Source organism: Triticum urartu, chromosome 4A, assembly GCF_056163025.1.
Source record: "Triticum urartu cultivar PI428250 chromosome 4A, HENAU_Tu73, whole genome shotgun sequence".
Taxonomy (NCBI): Eukaryota; Viridiplantae; Streptophyta; class Magnoliopsida; order Poales; family Poaceae; genus Triticum; species Triticum urartu.
Window position 1 is genome coordinate 183,395,740 of NC_141876.1, and position 15,794 is coordinate 183,411,533.

General features: G+C 49.9%; 1 protein-coding gene across 1 annotated transcript; it reads right to left on the reverse strand.

Moving 5' to 3' along the window:
• Positions 1–9,929: 9,929 nt before the first annotated feature.
• On the reverse strand, positions 9,930–10,968 carry LOC125554701 (uncharacterized). The gene is made up of 4 exons (XM_048718166.2): positions 10,840–10,968; positions 10,583–10,756; positions 10,151–10,501; positions 9,930–10,063 (listed from the first exon to the last, which is right to left on the reverse strand). Exons 1-4 carry the CDS (start codon positions 10,897–10,899, stop codon positions 9,938–9,940), a joined length of 711 nt encoding a protein of 236 aa, XP_048574123.2. The 5' UTR covers positions 10,900–10,968; the 3' UTR covers positions 9,930–9,937.
• Between the last annotated feature and the right edge of the window lie 4,826 nt (positions 10,969–15,794).

Here is a 15,794-nt window from a genome sequence, read left to right on the forward strand (position 1 = left end):
CTTGGAGTCCTAGTAGGACTCCACATCCTGGCCGCACCAAGCCTTGGCCGGCCTCCTCCTCCTCCACCCATTATATACTGAGGCAAGGGGCACCCCATGAAGACACAAGTTGATCCACGTGATCTTTTCCTTAGCCGTGTGCGGCGCCCCCAGCCACCATAGTCCTCGATAATACTGTAGCGGAGTTTAGGCGAAGCCCTGCTGTTGTAGTGCATCAAGATCGTCACCACGCCGTCGTGCTGACGGAACTCTTCCCCGACACTTTGCTGGATCGGAGTCCGGGGATCGTCATCGAGCTGAACGTGTGCTAGAACTCGGAGGTGCCGTAGTTTCGGTGCTTGATCGGTCGGGCCGTGAAGACGTACGACTACATCAACCAAACGCTTCCGTTGTCGATCTACCAAGGGTACGTAGATCACACTCTCCCCTCGTTGCTATGCATCACCATGATCTTGCGTGTGCGTAGGAATTTTTTTGAAATTACTACGTTCCCCAACACTCCTCTCAAACCCTAGTTCATCTCTTGTATCCAATCTTTGCCCCAAAGCCTCAGATTGGTACCTGTGGGTTGCTAGTAGTGTTGATTACTCCTAGTTGATGCTAGTTGGTTTATTCGGTGGAAGATCATATGTTCAGATCATTTATCCATATTAATACCCCTCTGATTATGAACATGAATATTATTTGTGAGTAGTTATGTTTGTTCCTGAGGACATGGGAGAAGTCTTGCTATAAGTAGTCATGTGAATTTTTTATTCGTTCGATATTTTGATGAGATGTATGTTGTCTTTCCTCTAGTGGTGTTATGTGAACGTCGACTACATGACACTTCACCATTGTTTGGGCCTAGAGGAAGGCATTGGGAAGTAATAAGCATATGATGGGTTGCTAGAGTGACAGAAGCTTAAACCCTAGTTTATGAGTTGCTTCGTAAGGGGCTGATTTGGATCCATCTGTTTCATGCTTTGGTTAGGTTTACCTTCATACTTCTTGTGTAGTTGCGGATGCTTGCAATAGGGGTTAATCGTAAGTGGGATACTTTTCCAAGGAAGGGCAGTGCCCAAGCACCGGTCCACCCACATATCAAATTATCAAGGTACCGAACGCGAATCATATGAACGTGATGAAAACTAGCTTGACGATAATTCCCATGTGTCCTCAGGAGTGCTTTCCTTTATATAAGAGTTTGTCCAGGCTTGTCCTTTGCTACAAAAAGGATTGGGCCATCTTGCTCTACCTTATTTACTTTTACTATTTGTTACCCGTTACAAATTACCTTATCACAAAACTATCTCTTACCGATAATTTCAGTGCTTGCAGAGAATACCTTGCTGAAACTGCTTATCATTTCCTTCTGGTCCTCGTTGGGTTCGACACTCTTACTTATCGAAAGCACTACGGTAGATCCCCTATACTTGTGGGTCATCAGTCACCAAAAATTATATCGTTGGATTCATATTTAAACATAGTTTCTAGTGATATTATTTGTAGTTACATGCATCAAAATTTTGTTAGGTAAATCTGAAGTGAAAATTTAGCACAAATTATGATGGGACCAATAAACTAGGATGGAGGTAGTAGCGCAGAAACATCAAATCCTAGCTATAGCTACACGGGTGTGATGATAGGGACGTGGAATGTTGTTCGATCACAATGCACGCGCGCGATCCGCATGGTTGAGGTGGTGGCCAATCATAAAGCAAACCACAATAGGGTCAACGCACATGGTTTCCAAAGCCTATGGAAATTAATCGTGTGTGATAACAGTAATAAATGACCAGGATTGAAGGGGAATCAAAATTTCCTTCATCGTCTATCCTTGAGCTCTTGACAAACCAATGCACTATACGGTTGTCTGGCCACTCCCCCCGAGAGCTCTCTCCAAGCGTCGTTCATGCCACCGTGCTGCACACTAACCGGTAAGGAAGCGATGGCATCCGGCCGTGCCGAGTTCCTCGCCGCCCACGACCGCACACAAAATGGTAAGGAAGCGATGGCATCCCGCCGTGCCGAATTCATCGCCGCTCACGACCTCACACCTATGTGGGTGGACTTTGAAGCTTCCAAGGCCGAATGGATGGTAGAGCAAGAGGCGGCCAAGGCCGCACACAGGGAGTGAAAAAGGCATAAAGCACTCAAGAAAAGAGAGTCTCGCCGCCGCAGGAAAAAAGATGACGCACGCGCGGCTGAGGAGAGCTCGGCAGAGATCCAAGCATGGTGGGGTGTCGCCGACAAGGCCGGGAAGGGGAATGACGGCGTCTGGCCAGCATGCCCCAATGCCTCCACCTGTGAGGATCGCGGCGGTAGCTACTACTACGCTAAGGAGAGATGGGCAGATATCCAACCACGGCGGGGTGCCGCCGACAAGAACGACAAAGAGAACGATTATGTCTGGCCAGCATGTGAGAAGTAGTAGTATTGTAGTAGTTAGTGTGTGTGTCCGTGTCGCCCGTACGTTTGTTTAATTAATTACCAGCATCTACCAGTACTAGTTACTACTATAGTTTTTAGAGCAAATTACCAGTATATAGGAATTTAAGTTGGTATCTGTTATTAACGTACAATGTCGATAAGCGACTACTTTTAGGCCTTTGAGCATTGCTTAACATGTGTTCACTGAAGTTTTAAAGCCGGACCCCGGCCCTAAATCCACTCGGCAAAATCCGCCCTGTAAAAAAATTGACCCATCCGGGTCATAGAGGCGCACCCGCAGCCACCCGTGTGCTCCTCAACGTTGGCATCTCAAAGCGAGTCAACTTGCAACTACGAGCATGACGTGCTAGAGAGACCCCCTAGGAAACATCGCTCCAATTCCTCAACGGCATCAACTTGCAACTACGGCGTGTGCGATAATAAACTTGCTCCAATTCATACTCCGGTGGTGTATAGTACTGTAGCTAGCAGTATTGCTAGTATAGTAGTTTTCTTCAAGAAGCGGAATTCAACAAAGTCATGATGGTTTCTTCGTACGAGCAAGTTACGGTGGAAAAGGTGGGGCATGTGATTTGACGGCTCATTAGTCATTATTACTGTGGCACGACGATCGGGGTAACTCCCCTGGAGTTCTGCGTGATGCACTCGAATTTTGGTGCATGGCAAGTGGACCAGGATGGTCAACGTCCCACATGTCGGCGAACGAAAGTATTCTTCAAGAGGAGCAAGGAAACCGTGTGGTATAGTATCACTGCTAATTTATATTTATTTTTTCATTTTTGATGAAAGCTAGCATTTCAACTCTTACGACAGAGGAGTGTGAAACACGGCACGTGCTAGATGTCCCACATGTCAGCGAAAGGAGTGGGACATGAACAACATGGTAGAGCGTCTCCACTTCTTCCACTTCTAGGTCAGAGACCACATGTAGTACTAGTATATAATGATACAAAGTGTGACCCGGAGACACAAACGCGTCTAGCTGGAAGATCTCAGACCTTACACGTAAACAAATATCCAACCTAATATGTGTCTACAATTAATATAGTAGAGTACTTAGGCACGTACATCGTAATATCATTGTGCATTGCACGTACAACATTTAGTGGTAGTAAGACAAATGCTTATATGCCATGCAGGTTCATACTATTTGTGCCTGGCTACTCAAGTTCGTACATCCCTGGGTACTTGTATGTCTCGTAGTTCCAGTCCCACGTGTTCTTCATAGATGGAACAATCCTAACAGTGGGCAACGAGAGTCCATACCATCGCAGCTTCTTAGTTTGGCTCCCCATGATGGAGACTCGTCCAAACTGAAGCGGCATAGATCAGGGATAGGGGCATTCAAGATATGAATCTGTCGGTGTGCAATGAAAATGCACCACTTCTTCATGAACAGCGGGTTGTCGGCGTCATGCACGGAAGGAGGCATCGTTTTCACTATGGGGTAGCTGTCCCCAATGAAACCCGAGTACTCTCCAAGTGTGTTCATCCGCACCGAGGTATCATCACATGGGTCGAAGACATCGCCGTCCATCTGGTACACCTGGCATCTCAAACCTGGATACATGGTGATGTGCATGGTTATGGTCCATGCAGTATAATAAGGTGACGTAAGCAGAGGATACAGATTAAAATAAAATACTTTATCTTTCTTATTTCTATGAGAGGGAAGGGAAGCAATGTATAGACCAGCTATGGCACGGGCGACGACAAACAATTTGAGAGTGTTACCTAGGCCATGTACATTAATTAAAGTAGGAGTAGTTTTGTTTGATGATATTATGGCTACCTAGCTAGTACTACACGGAATTGAAGTTGTTAAGTCATATATAGTTTATTACAACTGGCATTATAAAATTGCGTAGATGACTAACCCAATCAATAAAAAGGAAAGAACTACTCCTGCTCCTGAAGTATAAAGAGACATGTACTTAAATGCTATAAGATGACATGGTAATAAGATATACGGTAGCTCCTGGCTCTACTACTCTTAGACCGGAGAGAATAATGGATTACGTGGGTACATGATCAGGGTCCGATCGTGATAGATCATAGCACCTTGTTGCCCTTCAATGGTACCATGGGTAACGACTGCTAACATAGTATGTCCCAACTAGGTGTCGTGAGCTACAAGGTTCCAAGTTAGACCAAATGCCCCATGCACATCCACGATCGTCAATCCGATTTTGATTGGGGGTGAGTTTGCCCTGCATAATCGTGCAAACAAGGAAGAATTCATAGAAACCGGACGAAAAACATTACATTTCGAAAAAATTTCATATAAACCAGACGAAATACATTATAGTTTTCATACAAACCGAAGTAAAACCTAATCTAAACATATTCTAAATGATCGTCGGTGTCCATCCCCCATGTTCGGCCATGAGCCCCGAGAACTGAAGCTCCGGTTATTGCCTTCGCCTTTTCCTATTCCAATAGGTGCTCTCCAGATCTACCGGCGAATGGCGATGAGTGGTGGCGGGTGGACGGTTGGGTGACACCGGACTAGATTCCTCGGAAACTGCATGTCATTAATGTGGGCAGTGCATGTACGAACAACTGGTCATGGTATCGTTTCAACGTGGAGCAGTCGCATGCACTGGGAAGCGGCGCTCTCTCGGTTGTCGCACTGCTTCAAAGATGGCGTCAGTGAGAGGTCGCCTCCACTCTGGCCGGGCATTAATGCGGCACTAACACTCTAGGGCAGCCCAGACCGTTTCAGGCGGGAAGCGTGTGTTAGTAAGGGATGGGTTTGGGTGGGCTAGGGCGGTCAGACACGGGCGTGGTGGTGGTTGTATTGATTTTGTATCGTTTCAGGTGTAGTACCGGTAATTTGTAAAATTACTCAATTACTGCACTCAGTTTCCTAAAAAATTGTGGTAAAAAAGTTAATTGAAATGCATGCATGTGTGACCAATATAAATGACCAATAAAAACCTACTACATGCATGCAACGATTTAATGCACATTGTAATCTCAACATGTGATTGGGAGCTCTAAATTTGAATTTGAAACTTATAAAACAGAAAAACAAAACAAATAAACTGGAAGAGAGGGAGTATACCGTAGGATGTGTCCCATACGAAACAAGTCCCCTGGTTTGTCACTGTGAAGATGCAGTTAAAAAGGAGCACCGCATCTTCATACTCGTACGTCAACAAATCGGCCGCAGACAACATGGTCCACCTTTGACCACCATGTGTAGGGTTCGTGAAAGTAATTGCGATGTCGAACACCGCGATGAGACTGTAATTTATGTTGGTGGATGACCTTATCGAGGCTCCCGGGATTGCTATCTTCTTTAGTCTCACCATTGTTTCATCCTACCAATTTAGGTGATGGCCCGTTGCATGGATGATCCCAATGTTGGACAAAGGTTCTACAGTAGCTATGTCACCGTTGTAGATGTTGTGCAAATTTATGTTGGTACCCTCCCATACATATGCAAGCGAATCTCCATTGGCACCAAGCCTAACCTATGGAACAGTGGGCAACGGGGGAATTATGAAATGGACACGGAAGTAGTCTTTAGAATGCACTTACTATGTGATCAAACTCATCACTTACCTGCTCATCAGAAAAAATCCGAGTGCCCCTCAACGTCGGCATCTCAAGGGGCGTCAACTTGCAACAACAGCCACGCCGCGCTAGAGAGACCCCCCCCCTAGGAAACATCCTCATCCTTGAGGACGCATGGCACACCAACTAGCATAGCCTTCTGCCACGCATATTTACGCACCCTCTTAAAATATTTAGTGCAAGTACTGCTGAGTCTTGTGGATGTGAGGAAGTCAGAGCGACTTACAATTTCTCCCAAATGATCTTTGTCCAAGGTCTCCAAACCTCAACGAGGATGAGAAGCACCACCGCCTTGTGAATCCATGGCAATGGTGACGAACTGCCTTGTCCCTTGGGGAGCTAGTTTACACAAGAGGAGATGGTAACGGCAGGGCTTCATCCCTTCGGAAAGGATGTTCTGCGGTGGCGCACTAGTACAGTTTATATTTGAGATTAGGGAGCTGGCGGGCGGTTCGTTGTACGGCACATTCGCGTACATCCACTAGCCCAAAATTAAAGCACGCATGGCATTTACAGCTACTGAGATTAGTTTGTGTTCCGACCGCATGGACCAACGCGGACTAGCGGACCTCGTCGCCCTTTTTCAAGCACACCTTCGACAAGTACGTGCATGACATGCATGCATGCAAATATTGCGTGGCCAAATCGTGCGAGGCGGAGTTGTAGGCTGTCAAAACTACCGCCTGCATGTTGTATCCATGTCATCCACATGCAACCTAAAGGCCAATTAATACTCCGCTGGTGTACGTGCTAGCTATACTGTAGTATGCATTGTTTGGCACGAACGTTCCTTGAAGCTCGTTCTGCAATCGGCATATTCCATAGCCCGCTTCCCTTCTCCTTCCTCTTCCACCGCCCGGGCACGTCCGCGGAAAGCGACCAGTCAACCCTAATATAGTACTAGCACAAAAAGATGCATGCATGACCACTAAAATCTCCTTTCTCTTATCTCTATGAAATAAATGTGGCGTGAGACTCAAAGCCCTTTAAGTCTGGGTATAATGGAAATCTATTTTAGATGAGCCCTTTAAACAAGAAAGGAGGGAATATTAGAATTATGTTTTTTTAACAAACAAAAGGCGCTCACCAAGATTTGATTCATTCATCTTAAAAGTAGTTTACATTGAGGAGTAGTACTAGATATCTCAAATCCATACATACCATGCACTAGTAGTAGCTAGTAGTATTAAGTACATAACCTAAGCTAGACCACACTACTCGTCGTCAGAGAAGGGTAGGCAGCCGCATGCTGCAACTCCAGCTCCTCCTGCTCCTCCTCTAGTTTAGCTAACATCTCGTTGATCCCCCACTCCCGCTGGCGGTGGAATAGGCGGTTGGCCTCCACCTTGGCCTCCGACTGGATGGACTCGAGGATGGCATGTTGTTCCGCCACCCACTCCACTTGGATCAACTCCGCCATGGCGAGGCATGCAGTCGGTGGCGCCAGCTCTGCCTCGCCCGCATCGTCGTCCTCCTGTTCCGGCTCCGTGTCGACCATGTCATCGTTCTCCTCCTCCGGCTCCGCGTGCTGCTTCGTCTCCACCGCCTCCTCCCTCGGCTCCGGCTAGTCTGGATTCCGAAGGCAGGGCGGCTGCAATTCGGGCTTCACGCCGCTTCCAGATCTTCGGAAGCAGCTCAAAGCGCCACTCTGGCGGGAGCATGCCGTATGTCGTTACCTTCGGCCGGGCCATGGCTATCGGGCAACAGCGACCGAAGAAGAGGCGGCGGGAGGGAAATGAACGCGGCTAGTATTTGGGTTCACCGTCCAGCTTAAATAAATGCGCTGCATCACATGTACCCTAGCGTGCACAAATTGTACACATACGGGTCTGTTTAGCGGGCGTCACATAACTGGTATGTGTGTTAGATTATGAGAGATAGAGTGTGTGTACACCTCTACTCATCGGACATGTACTCCACATTTTGCATCGGGATATAAGTATAATGGCATACACTTTAGCTTATGATTTATGTGGCCATATTAATGTGATTGTGTAAAAAAATGTCACTTCCTGCTCGTGATTTGCGTTATATAATTATGAGAAGTTTGCTAACTACCCCCTTCGTCACAGTTTATAAGGCACACTTCCGTTTACATGCATTTCCAGAATATGTGAGGTTTAAGGCCCGTTGGCATTTACTGTTTAGAATAGTTAATTAGACTAGTACTCCCTCTGTTCCTAAATACTTGTCTTTCTAAACATTTCAAATGACTACTACATACGGATTTATGTAGACATATTTTAGAGTGTAGATTCACTCATTTTGCTCCGTATGTAGTCAGTTGTTGAAATGCCTAGAAAGACAAGTATTTAGGAACGGAGGGGGTACTAGGCAGGCGTACTAGGCTGCATGCATAGTGGGAATGCTGGGTGTGCACACGGGTGGGAAAGGCTCCATGCATAGTGCGACATGGAGTGGGAAATCTCCATGCATGCACAGTGTGAATGCATGCTCCTCTCGTTTGGCTAGTCTTCGTCTTGTTCCATCTATATAAAGCACTCCATCCTATGCCAAGGAACATAAGCGATGGCTCAAGGTGGCGAGGGTGCAGAGGCTGTGGTGGTGGCGGACCAAAGCATGGCAGATTCGGAAGGAGAGGTCGTGGTGGTGGAGGTGGAGACAATGGCGGAGCCAGGGGACCAGCAGCCCCCCCCCCAACCACTACCGGACTCGCGGGCTATGCCTACGGCCCAAGGCCGTCGGCATAGGTCCTTTGCCGTCGGCATAGATCTATGCCTACGGCCGCCGTCGGCATAGCCCCGTCGGCGTAGATCACGTCAGCGTAGATGTGTCAGACCGTCGGCGTAGTATAGCCGTCGGCATAGGTGCATATGCCGACGGCCGTGGGATAGCCGTCGGCGTTGTTTTCCGTCTGACGGCAACGGACGGCGCCGTCAACAGCGCTATTCAGGAGACGACACGTGGCGCGATACAGGAGACGACACGTGGAGCAGGTATGCCGACGGCCACGCCGTCGGCATACCTGCTCCACGTGTCGCCCCCCGGCTTCTCCTGGCGGCAGGGCTATGCCTACGGCAAAGCCGTCGGCATAGATGGAAATCTATGCCGACGGCTTTGCCGTAGGCATAGCCCTGCCACGTGGCAGCTCCTGGTTTCTCCTGGCAGCACGGCTATGCCTACGGCAAAGCCGTCGGCATAGTTTGCCACGTGGCAAGCCCTGGTAACTCCTGGGCGTATATATGCCGACGGCTTTGCCGTAGGCATAGTTTTTTTGTTTTTTTTTATTTTCCCTGTTTTCTCTTTTCCAATTGATTTGACAGCATTTCAAAATAGAACAATATGAAATATGACAATTCATCATGTGAACATACTCAAGTTCATCTAAACATACTCAAGTTCATCACATCATCTAAAGATCATCACCGATGGAAGTTCATGAACATAAAAGTAGTGCAAGACATGAAACATGATAAAAGTAGGAATATGAAAGGCATGGCACGATGGCCACATGCACGGAATCATCAAGCAAGAGCACCCCCGCCAAAACCACCACCTCCGCCATAACCACCACCACCTCCGTCAAAAGCACCACCTCCGCCAAAACCGTCATCGCGACCACCACCACTCTGCCAGATCGGAGTGACTGGGGTCGACGGAGCAGGAGTCGAGCCACCGGTCCCCTACATGTTTCAAAAAAGATTCTAACAGTAAATATGATATGATAGTGTTTCATGAACGAGAACTAGTTTGCTAGTAGTTAGGCAAATGTACTAACCGAACCATCACTGCCTAGTGCCACCCATTCATCGAACGTGGGCACGCGTGGGGGTTCTCCCGCACGTGGTGGTGGGGGTCCCATTTGTGGTGGATCCGTGCGGTTAGTCCAAGATGCCAACATAGCCTGAATGTTAGTTAAACAAGCAAACTAGAAGATTAGAAGGAATGAAAGTGCAAAAATTTAGGTTGGTTTTAAGAGGGCAAAACTAACCGTCATCATCTGACGGTTGTAATCATCGTTTGCCTTCACTCGTTTCAAGTACTCCCGCACCTCGAGATTCCTATGCTCGACAAACTCCTTATATGCCTACATAATTTAGGTTGTTTCTAAGTGAGCAATGCTGAAAATAAACTGAGAATGCAAGATAGAAAAAGATAAGGAGGAAGTACTTACAGCATGCTGGCGGGCTAAGGGAGTCTGTGAACGCCCCGTACTCTCTAACTGGCTCGGGTTGCTAGCCCGAAGCCGTGTGTACGAGATCGAAGGAGTGATCAAGCCATCGAAACACGGATACCGGCCATTCTTCTTCCCCTGGATGGCCACCACCGCCGTGTCGTCGATCTGAGACTGGGCGACCTCAGCAACAGGAACATCCGGATGCAACTCCTGATAGTGATGAATGTAAGACCCCAGGTGCTCCTCGGTCTTGCCGTAGTACTGGCTCTCGCCCTCCTTGCGATGACTCCGCTCGCGGGCCAGCTTCCACGACTCCATGTCTGAGAGCGGCCTCTTCAACTTGTCCTCCTACAACGTCAAATAGAAGTCAGCCATACATAAGAACATGACGTAAAGAAGAACAAAAATGCATCATGCACATAGATATACCTTCATGGCCTTGAAGCCCCAGTGGTTCCTGTTTCCTTGGCCGTGTGTCCCGTCGTCTCCACGGTTAGCCCGGGCCTTGATGCTCTTGGCAGCAAACTCTGCATCGGCGCCGAGCCACCTATCCACCAAACTCGCCCATCCGTCATGCCTTCCATAGCACCAACGAGGAACAACCTATGCAAATTTTGAAAGCATGACATGTGAGCACGAAACATATAGTTGACTGCTTGAAACAATGAAAAGTTAGTAATAGTTACCATCATGAACTGCTCCTTGCTCAAGGTAAGTCGTAGCTTCTGCGCTTGAGTTTTGGTCATCTTTTGGTGCAGGTAGTAGTGGTAGTACTGCGAGACGGCAACCCAGCGCACCTCGTACTGCAACTGACGAGCTTTCTTCTTCGCAGCCGCATAGGAACACTTTGGAGCAACAACCGGGCCAGACCCACAGCAAGATCCCCTCCATGTAGACCCGACGCGCCCGTTTCCCCCCTCCAGGTGCCGGCGGCGGCGCCGTCCGTGAGGGGGGGCACACCCGGACACGCTCCGGTGGCATTGCTACCCCCCAGGGCCCCCGTCCCGGCTAACCCTGTAGCGTTTGACCACGGGATCTAGCCCATTGACTTTGCACGGACGGGCTTTGACCAGTGGACCTCTCCACCCGGTTGTGTCAGGTCCGCCCATAGAGACACCCGGGAGCAACATCCGGGCCAGACCCACAACAAGATCCCCTCCGTGTAGACCCTACGCGTCCGTTTCCCCCCTCCAGGTGCCGGCGGCGGCGCCGTCCGTGAGGGGGGCCATGCCCCGGACACGCGTGCCGCCTCTTCGGACATTTCACCACACCACCCCGCATGTATAAGGGCCCGGTGCGATGCTTCGGTGGCATTGCTACCCCCCAGGCCCCCCTCCCGCCTAACCCTGTAGCGTTTGACACGGGATCTAGCCCTTTGACTTTGCACGGATGGGCTTTGACCAGCGGACCTTCCCATCCGGTTGTGTTAGGTCAGCCCATAGGAACACTTTGGAGCAACAACCGGGCCAGACCCACAGCAAGATCCCCTCCATGTAGACCCGACGCACCCGTTTCCCCCCTCCAGGTGCCGGCGGCGGCGCCGTCCGTGAGGGGGGGCACACACCGGACACGCTCCGGTGGCATTGCCACCCCCCAGGGCCCCCGTCCCGCCTAACCCTGTAGCGTTTGACCACGGGATCTAGCCCTTTGACTTTGCACGGACGGGCTTTGACCAGTGGACCTCTCCACCCGGTTTTGTCGGGTCAGCCTAGAGGGACACCGGGGAGCAACATCTGGGCCAAACCCACAGCTAAATCCACTCCGTGTAGACCCGATGCAGTAGTTTCCCCCCTCCAGGTGCCGGCGGCGGCGCCGTCCGTGAGGGGGCCACGCACCGGAGACGCGTGCGGCCTCTTCGGACATGCCACAACACCACCCCACATGTATGAGGCGCGGTACGATACTCTGGTGGCATTGCTACCCCCAGGGCCCCCGTCCCGCCTAACCCTGGAGCGGTTGACCACGAGATCTAGCCCTTTGACTTCGCACGGACGGGCTTTGATCAGTGGACCTCTCCACCCGGTTGTGTCAGGTCGGCCCAAAGGGACACCGGGGAGCAACATCCGGGCCAGATCCGTAGCAAGATCCTCTCCGTGTAGACCCGACGCGTCCGTTTCCCCCTCCAGGTGCCGGCGTCGGCGCCGTCCGTGACGGGGGCCACACCCCGGAGACGTGTGCCGCCTCTTCTGACATGCCACAACACCACCCCGCATGTATGAGGGCCCGGTACGACGCTCCGGTGGCATTGCTACCCCCCAGGGCCCCTGTCCCGGCTAACCCTGTAGCGTTTGACCACGGGATCTAGCCCATTGACTTTGCACGGACGGGCTTTGACCAGTGGACCTCTCCACCCGGTTGTGTCAGGTCCGCCCATAGAGACACCCGGGAGCAACATCCGGGCCAGACCCACAACAAGATCCCCTCCGTGTAGACCCTACGCGTCCGTTTCCCCCCTCCAGGTGCCGGCGGCGGCGCCGTCCGTGAGGGGGGCCACGCCCCGGAGACGCGTGCCGCCTCTTCGGACATTTCACCACACCACCCTGCATGTATGAGGGCCCGGTGCGATGCTTCGGTGGCATTGCTACCCCCCAGGGCCCCCGTCCCGCCTAACCCTGTAGCGTTTGACCACGGGATATAGCCCTTTGACTTTGCACGGACGGGCTTTGACCAGTGGACCTCTCCACCCGGTTGTGTCGGGTCAGCCCAGAGGGACACCGGGGAGCAACATCTGGGCCAAACCCACAGCAAAATCCACTCCGTGTAGACCCGATGCGGTAGTTTCCCCCCTCCAGGTGCCGGCGGCGGCGCCGTCCGTGAGGGGGCCACGCACCGGAGACGCGTGCGGCCTCTTCGGACATGCCACAACACCACCCCACATGTATAAGGCGCGGTACGATGCTCCGATGGCATTGCTACCCCCCAGGGCCCCCGTCCCGCCTAACCCTGGAGCGGTTGACCACGAGATCTAGCCCTTTGACTTTGCACGGACGGGCTTTGACCAGTGGACCTCTCCACCCGATTGTGTCAGGTCCGCCCATAGAGACACCCGGGAGCAACATCCGGGCCAGACCCACAGATACATCCACTCCATGTAGACCCGACGCGTCCGTTCCCCTCCTCAAGGTGCCGGCGGCGGCGCCGTCCGTGACGGGGCCACACCCCGGAGATGCGTGCCGCCTCTTCGGACATGGCATAACACCATCCGGTTGTGGTAGGTCATCCGATATATATGAACACTTGGAGCAAAGTCCCCTTCGTATAGACCCGATGCGGCTGTTCCCCATTCCAGTTGTCGGCTGGCGGCGGCACCGTTCGTGAGGGGGGTCACACCGCTCTGTACAGAACCGAAAAATAATGTATGTATGCTTATTAACACATACCGTATGTAAGTTAGTTAAATAATAATAATAAAGAAAACAGTGAAGAGAAACAAAAAAAACTATATGTATCCTTACTATATGCTTATTAACACATACTATATGTATGCTTATTAGCACAATCTATATGTATGCTTATTAAGACATACTGTATGCTTAATAATAATAATACTATATGGAAAAAAAGAAAAAAAAACTATGCCGACGGCAAAGCCGTCGGCATAGCTGCGGCCAGGGCAGATGGACAGCGCCGCGGATCGATGACGTGTCATCTATGCCGACGGCTGCCGTCGGCATAGGTCCTGGTCGGTGCGCTCTGGATCGGTGACGTGTCACCCGTATCTATGCCGACGGCCACCCGTCACGGCCGTCGGCATAGATTTGACGTCGTTAGCCGGCCGTGATGAGTGTTGTCGGCGGGCCCGCATCTATGCCGACAGCCAGTATATGCCGACGGCAGCTGTAGGCGTAGTCCGGGATAAGCCGACAGCTGTGTTGTGCCGACGGCTGCTGTCGGCGTAGACGGGGATAGCCCAACGGCCATTGTACGCCGACGGCCAGGATCTAGCTGTCGGCATAGCTCGGATTAGGCCGACGGTGGCCGTCGGCATACATTTGGCTGTCGGCTTAGAGCCCTGTTCCGGTAGTGAACGATCACCTACGATGCAACTATAGCGATACAAACGTATGTGGACAGTATTCGGCCCCCCTATCAGGCAGCGTGAATATTGGAAGGAGAAAAAGACCCATGTGAAAAAGCCTAATGAAGCGGCCAATTGGCCATTGGCTCTAGTTCGCTGTTTCCACCGTAATTACTAAATACGTGCAATTAGTTGCACAAAGTTAGTCACCGCTATTACTACTTGACATGAGTGGTGAGCTATCTCAAAAAAGTTAGTCGCCGCTGTTTCAGTTTCCACGCTCTTGCCGCCTGCTCGCCTCTCCTCTCCCCGCCAAGCCCTGCTGCTTCCCGGTCTGATTCAGGTATTCAGCGGCGGCGTGACCCAACCTGCTGCATTCGTCAATTTTTCCGGCTCCAACCAACGAAACAACCAAGGTTTAACAGATCACACTATCTACTAATCTATCTTGATTCCCATCTTGTATCAGTGTTGAATTAAATCAATTGATACATCAGAATTTTGTTGTTTTGGTTATGTGATTTATGACAATAAGATTCTATGAATACTTCCTATTCGAGATGCAAAATATCACTATCATGATGCAAAATATTTTGTCCTACTTCCTATCTTTGATCCATTTTTTATGTCAAAATTATACACTATGTCAATTCGAGATTGCAATTCAGCAGCTATGAAGAGAAAAACACTGCCCATTATACATTATCCAAATATGTATAAAATATTTATTTTATTTTATTGGCAGTCGTAGGGGTCAATTTAAACTAATAAAAATATGATGATGTTTTTATGTCGCTGAAGCAAAACCTTGTTCTATATGATTATTTTTTACACTGGATTTTTTTGTCTACTTGACTTGGTCCCCCCTATACCTAAATCCTGGCTCCGCCCCTGGTTGGAGATCCAAACTAAAGACCCGTCCGATGTTTTGGAAGGTGATCACGTCATGGTTGATAGCGAGGAGGTCATCAAGAGTCGCCGTGCATGCTGCCAGGTGATGTTGGCGGCTGTCGATCGTCAACGAGCACATGTCAACGAGTTGTTCACCAAGGCTGAAGCCATCCGCACCAAGCGATTCAAGCCCACCGCCAGTTGTGGCATGCATACTTCCGTGGGTGTGCACCAAGTGTGGTGTCCATGGAGGCCGTGCGATTTTTCTTTGCATGGGATGCAGATTGCCGGTGGCAAAGGAGTTGCCTTCTTGCGACGTGTGTGCCAACCATACTCAGCCCCGCAATACTTGGTGCAAAGATTGTGCAATGGTGGAGGTGTTGGACAAATAAGGGTTTTGTATTCTATGCCCTCGCAGCCCCAGCGAAGTTTCAAAGGACGAAGATAATGGCATAGTCGTACCCGATAGCGAGCTAAATTAGTATGGAGGGTCGATGAAATGCTATCATCGAATTATGGATCATCGATGTCAGTTTGAGTTGAAGTGTGCATCGGTGATGGTTTGAGTTTAATGCATTATCTATGTAAGTTTCAGTTTTAGAGGATCATCTACTCTAATATAAGTTGAAGTCGAAGTGAGCATCAATCTAAACTTTATTTATATTGGAAACTTCAAATATCTTGCATATTTTTTGTTGTTGTAATGCCATGAAGAAAGTAAATGTTCTTGTA

What these genes read in the sequence shown, in the direction of transcription:
- LOC125554701 (XM_048718166.2), bottom strand. Translation starts at nt 10,899, where the DNA reads ATGACCAAAACTCAAGCGCAGAAGCTACGACTTACCTTGAGCAAGGAG. An exon ending in GCAAGGAGCAGTTCATGATG is followed by an intron (nt 10,757 to 10,839) that starts GTAACTATTACT and finishes AAATTTGCATAG; the next exon opens with GTTGTTCCTCGTTGGTGCTA. An exon ending in GGGGCTTCAAGGCCATGAAG is followed by an intron (nt 10,502 to 10,582) that starts GTATATCTATGT and finishes TTGACGTTGTAG; the next exon opens with GAGGACAAGTTGAAGAGGCC.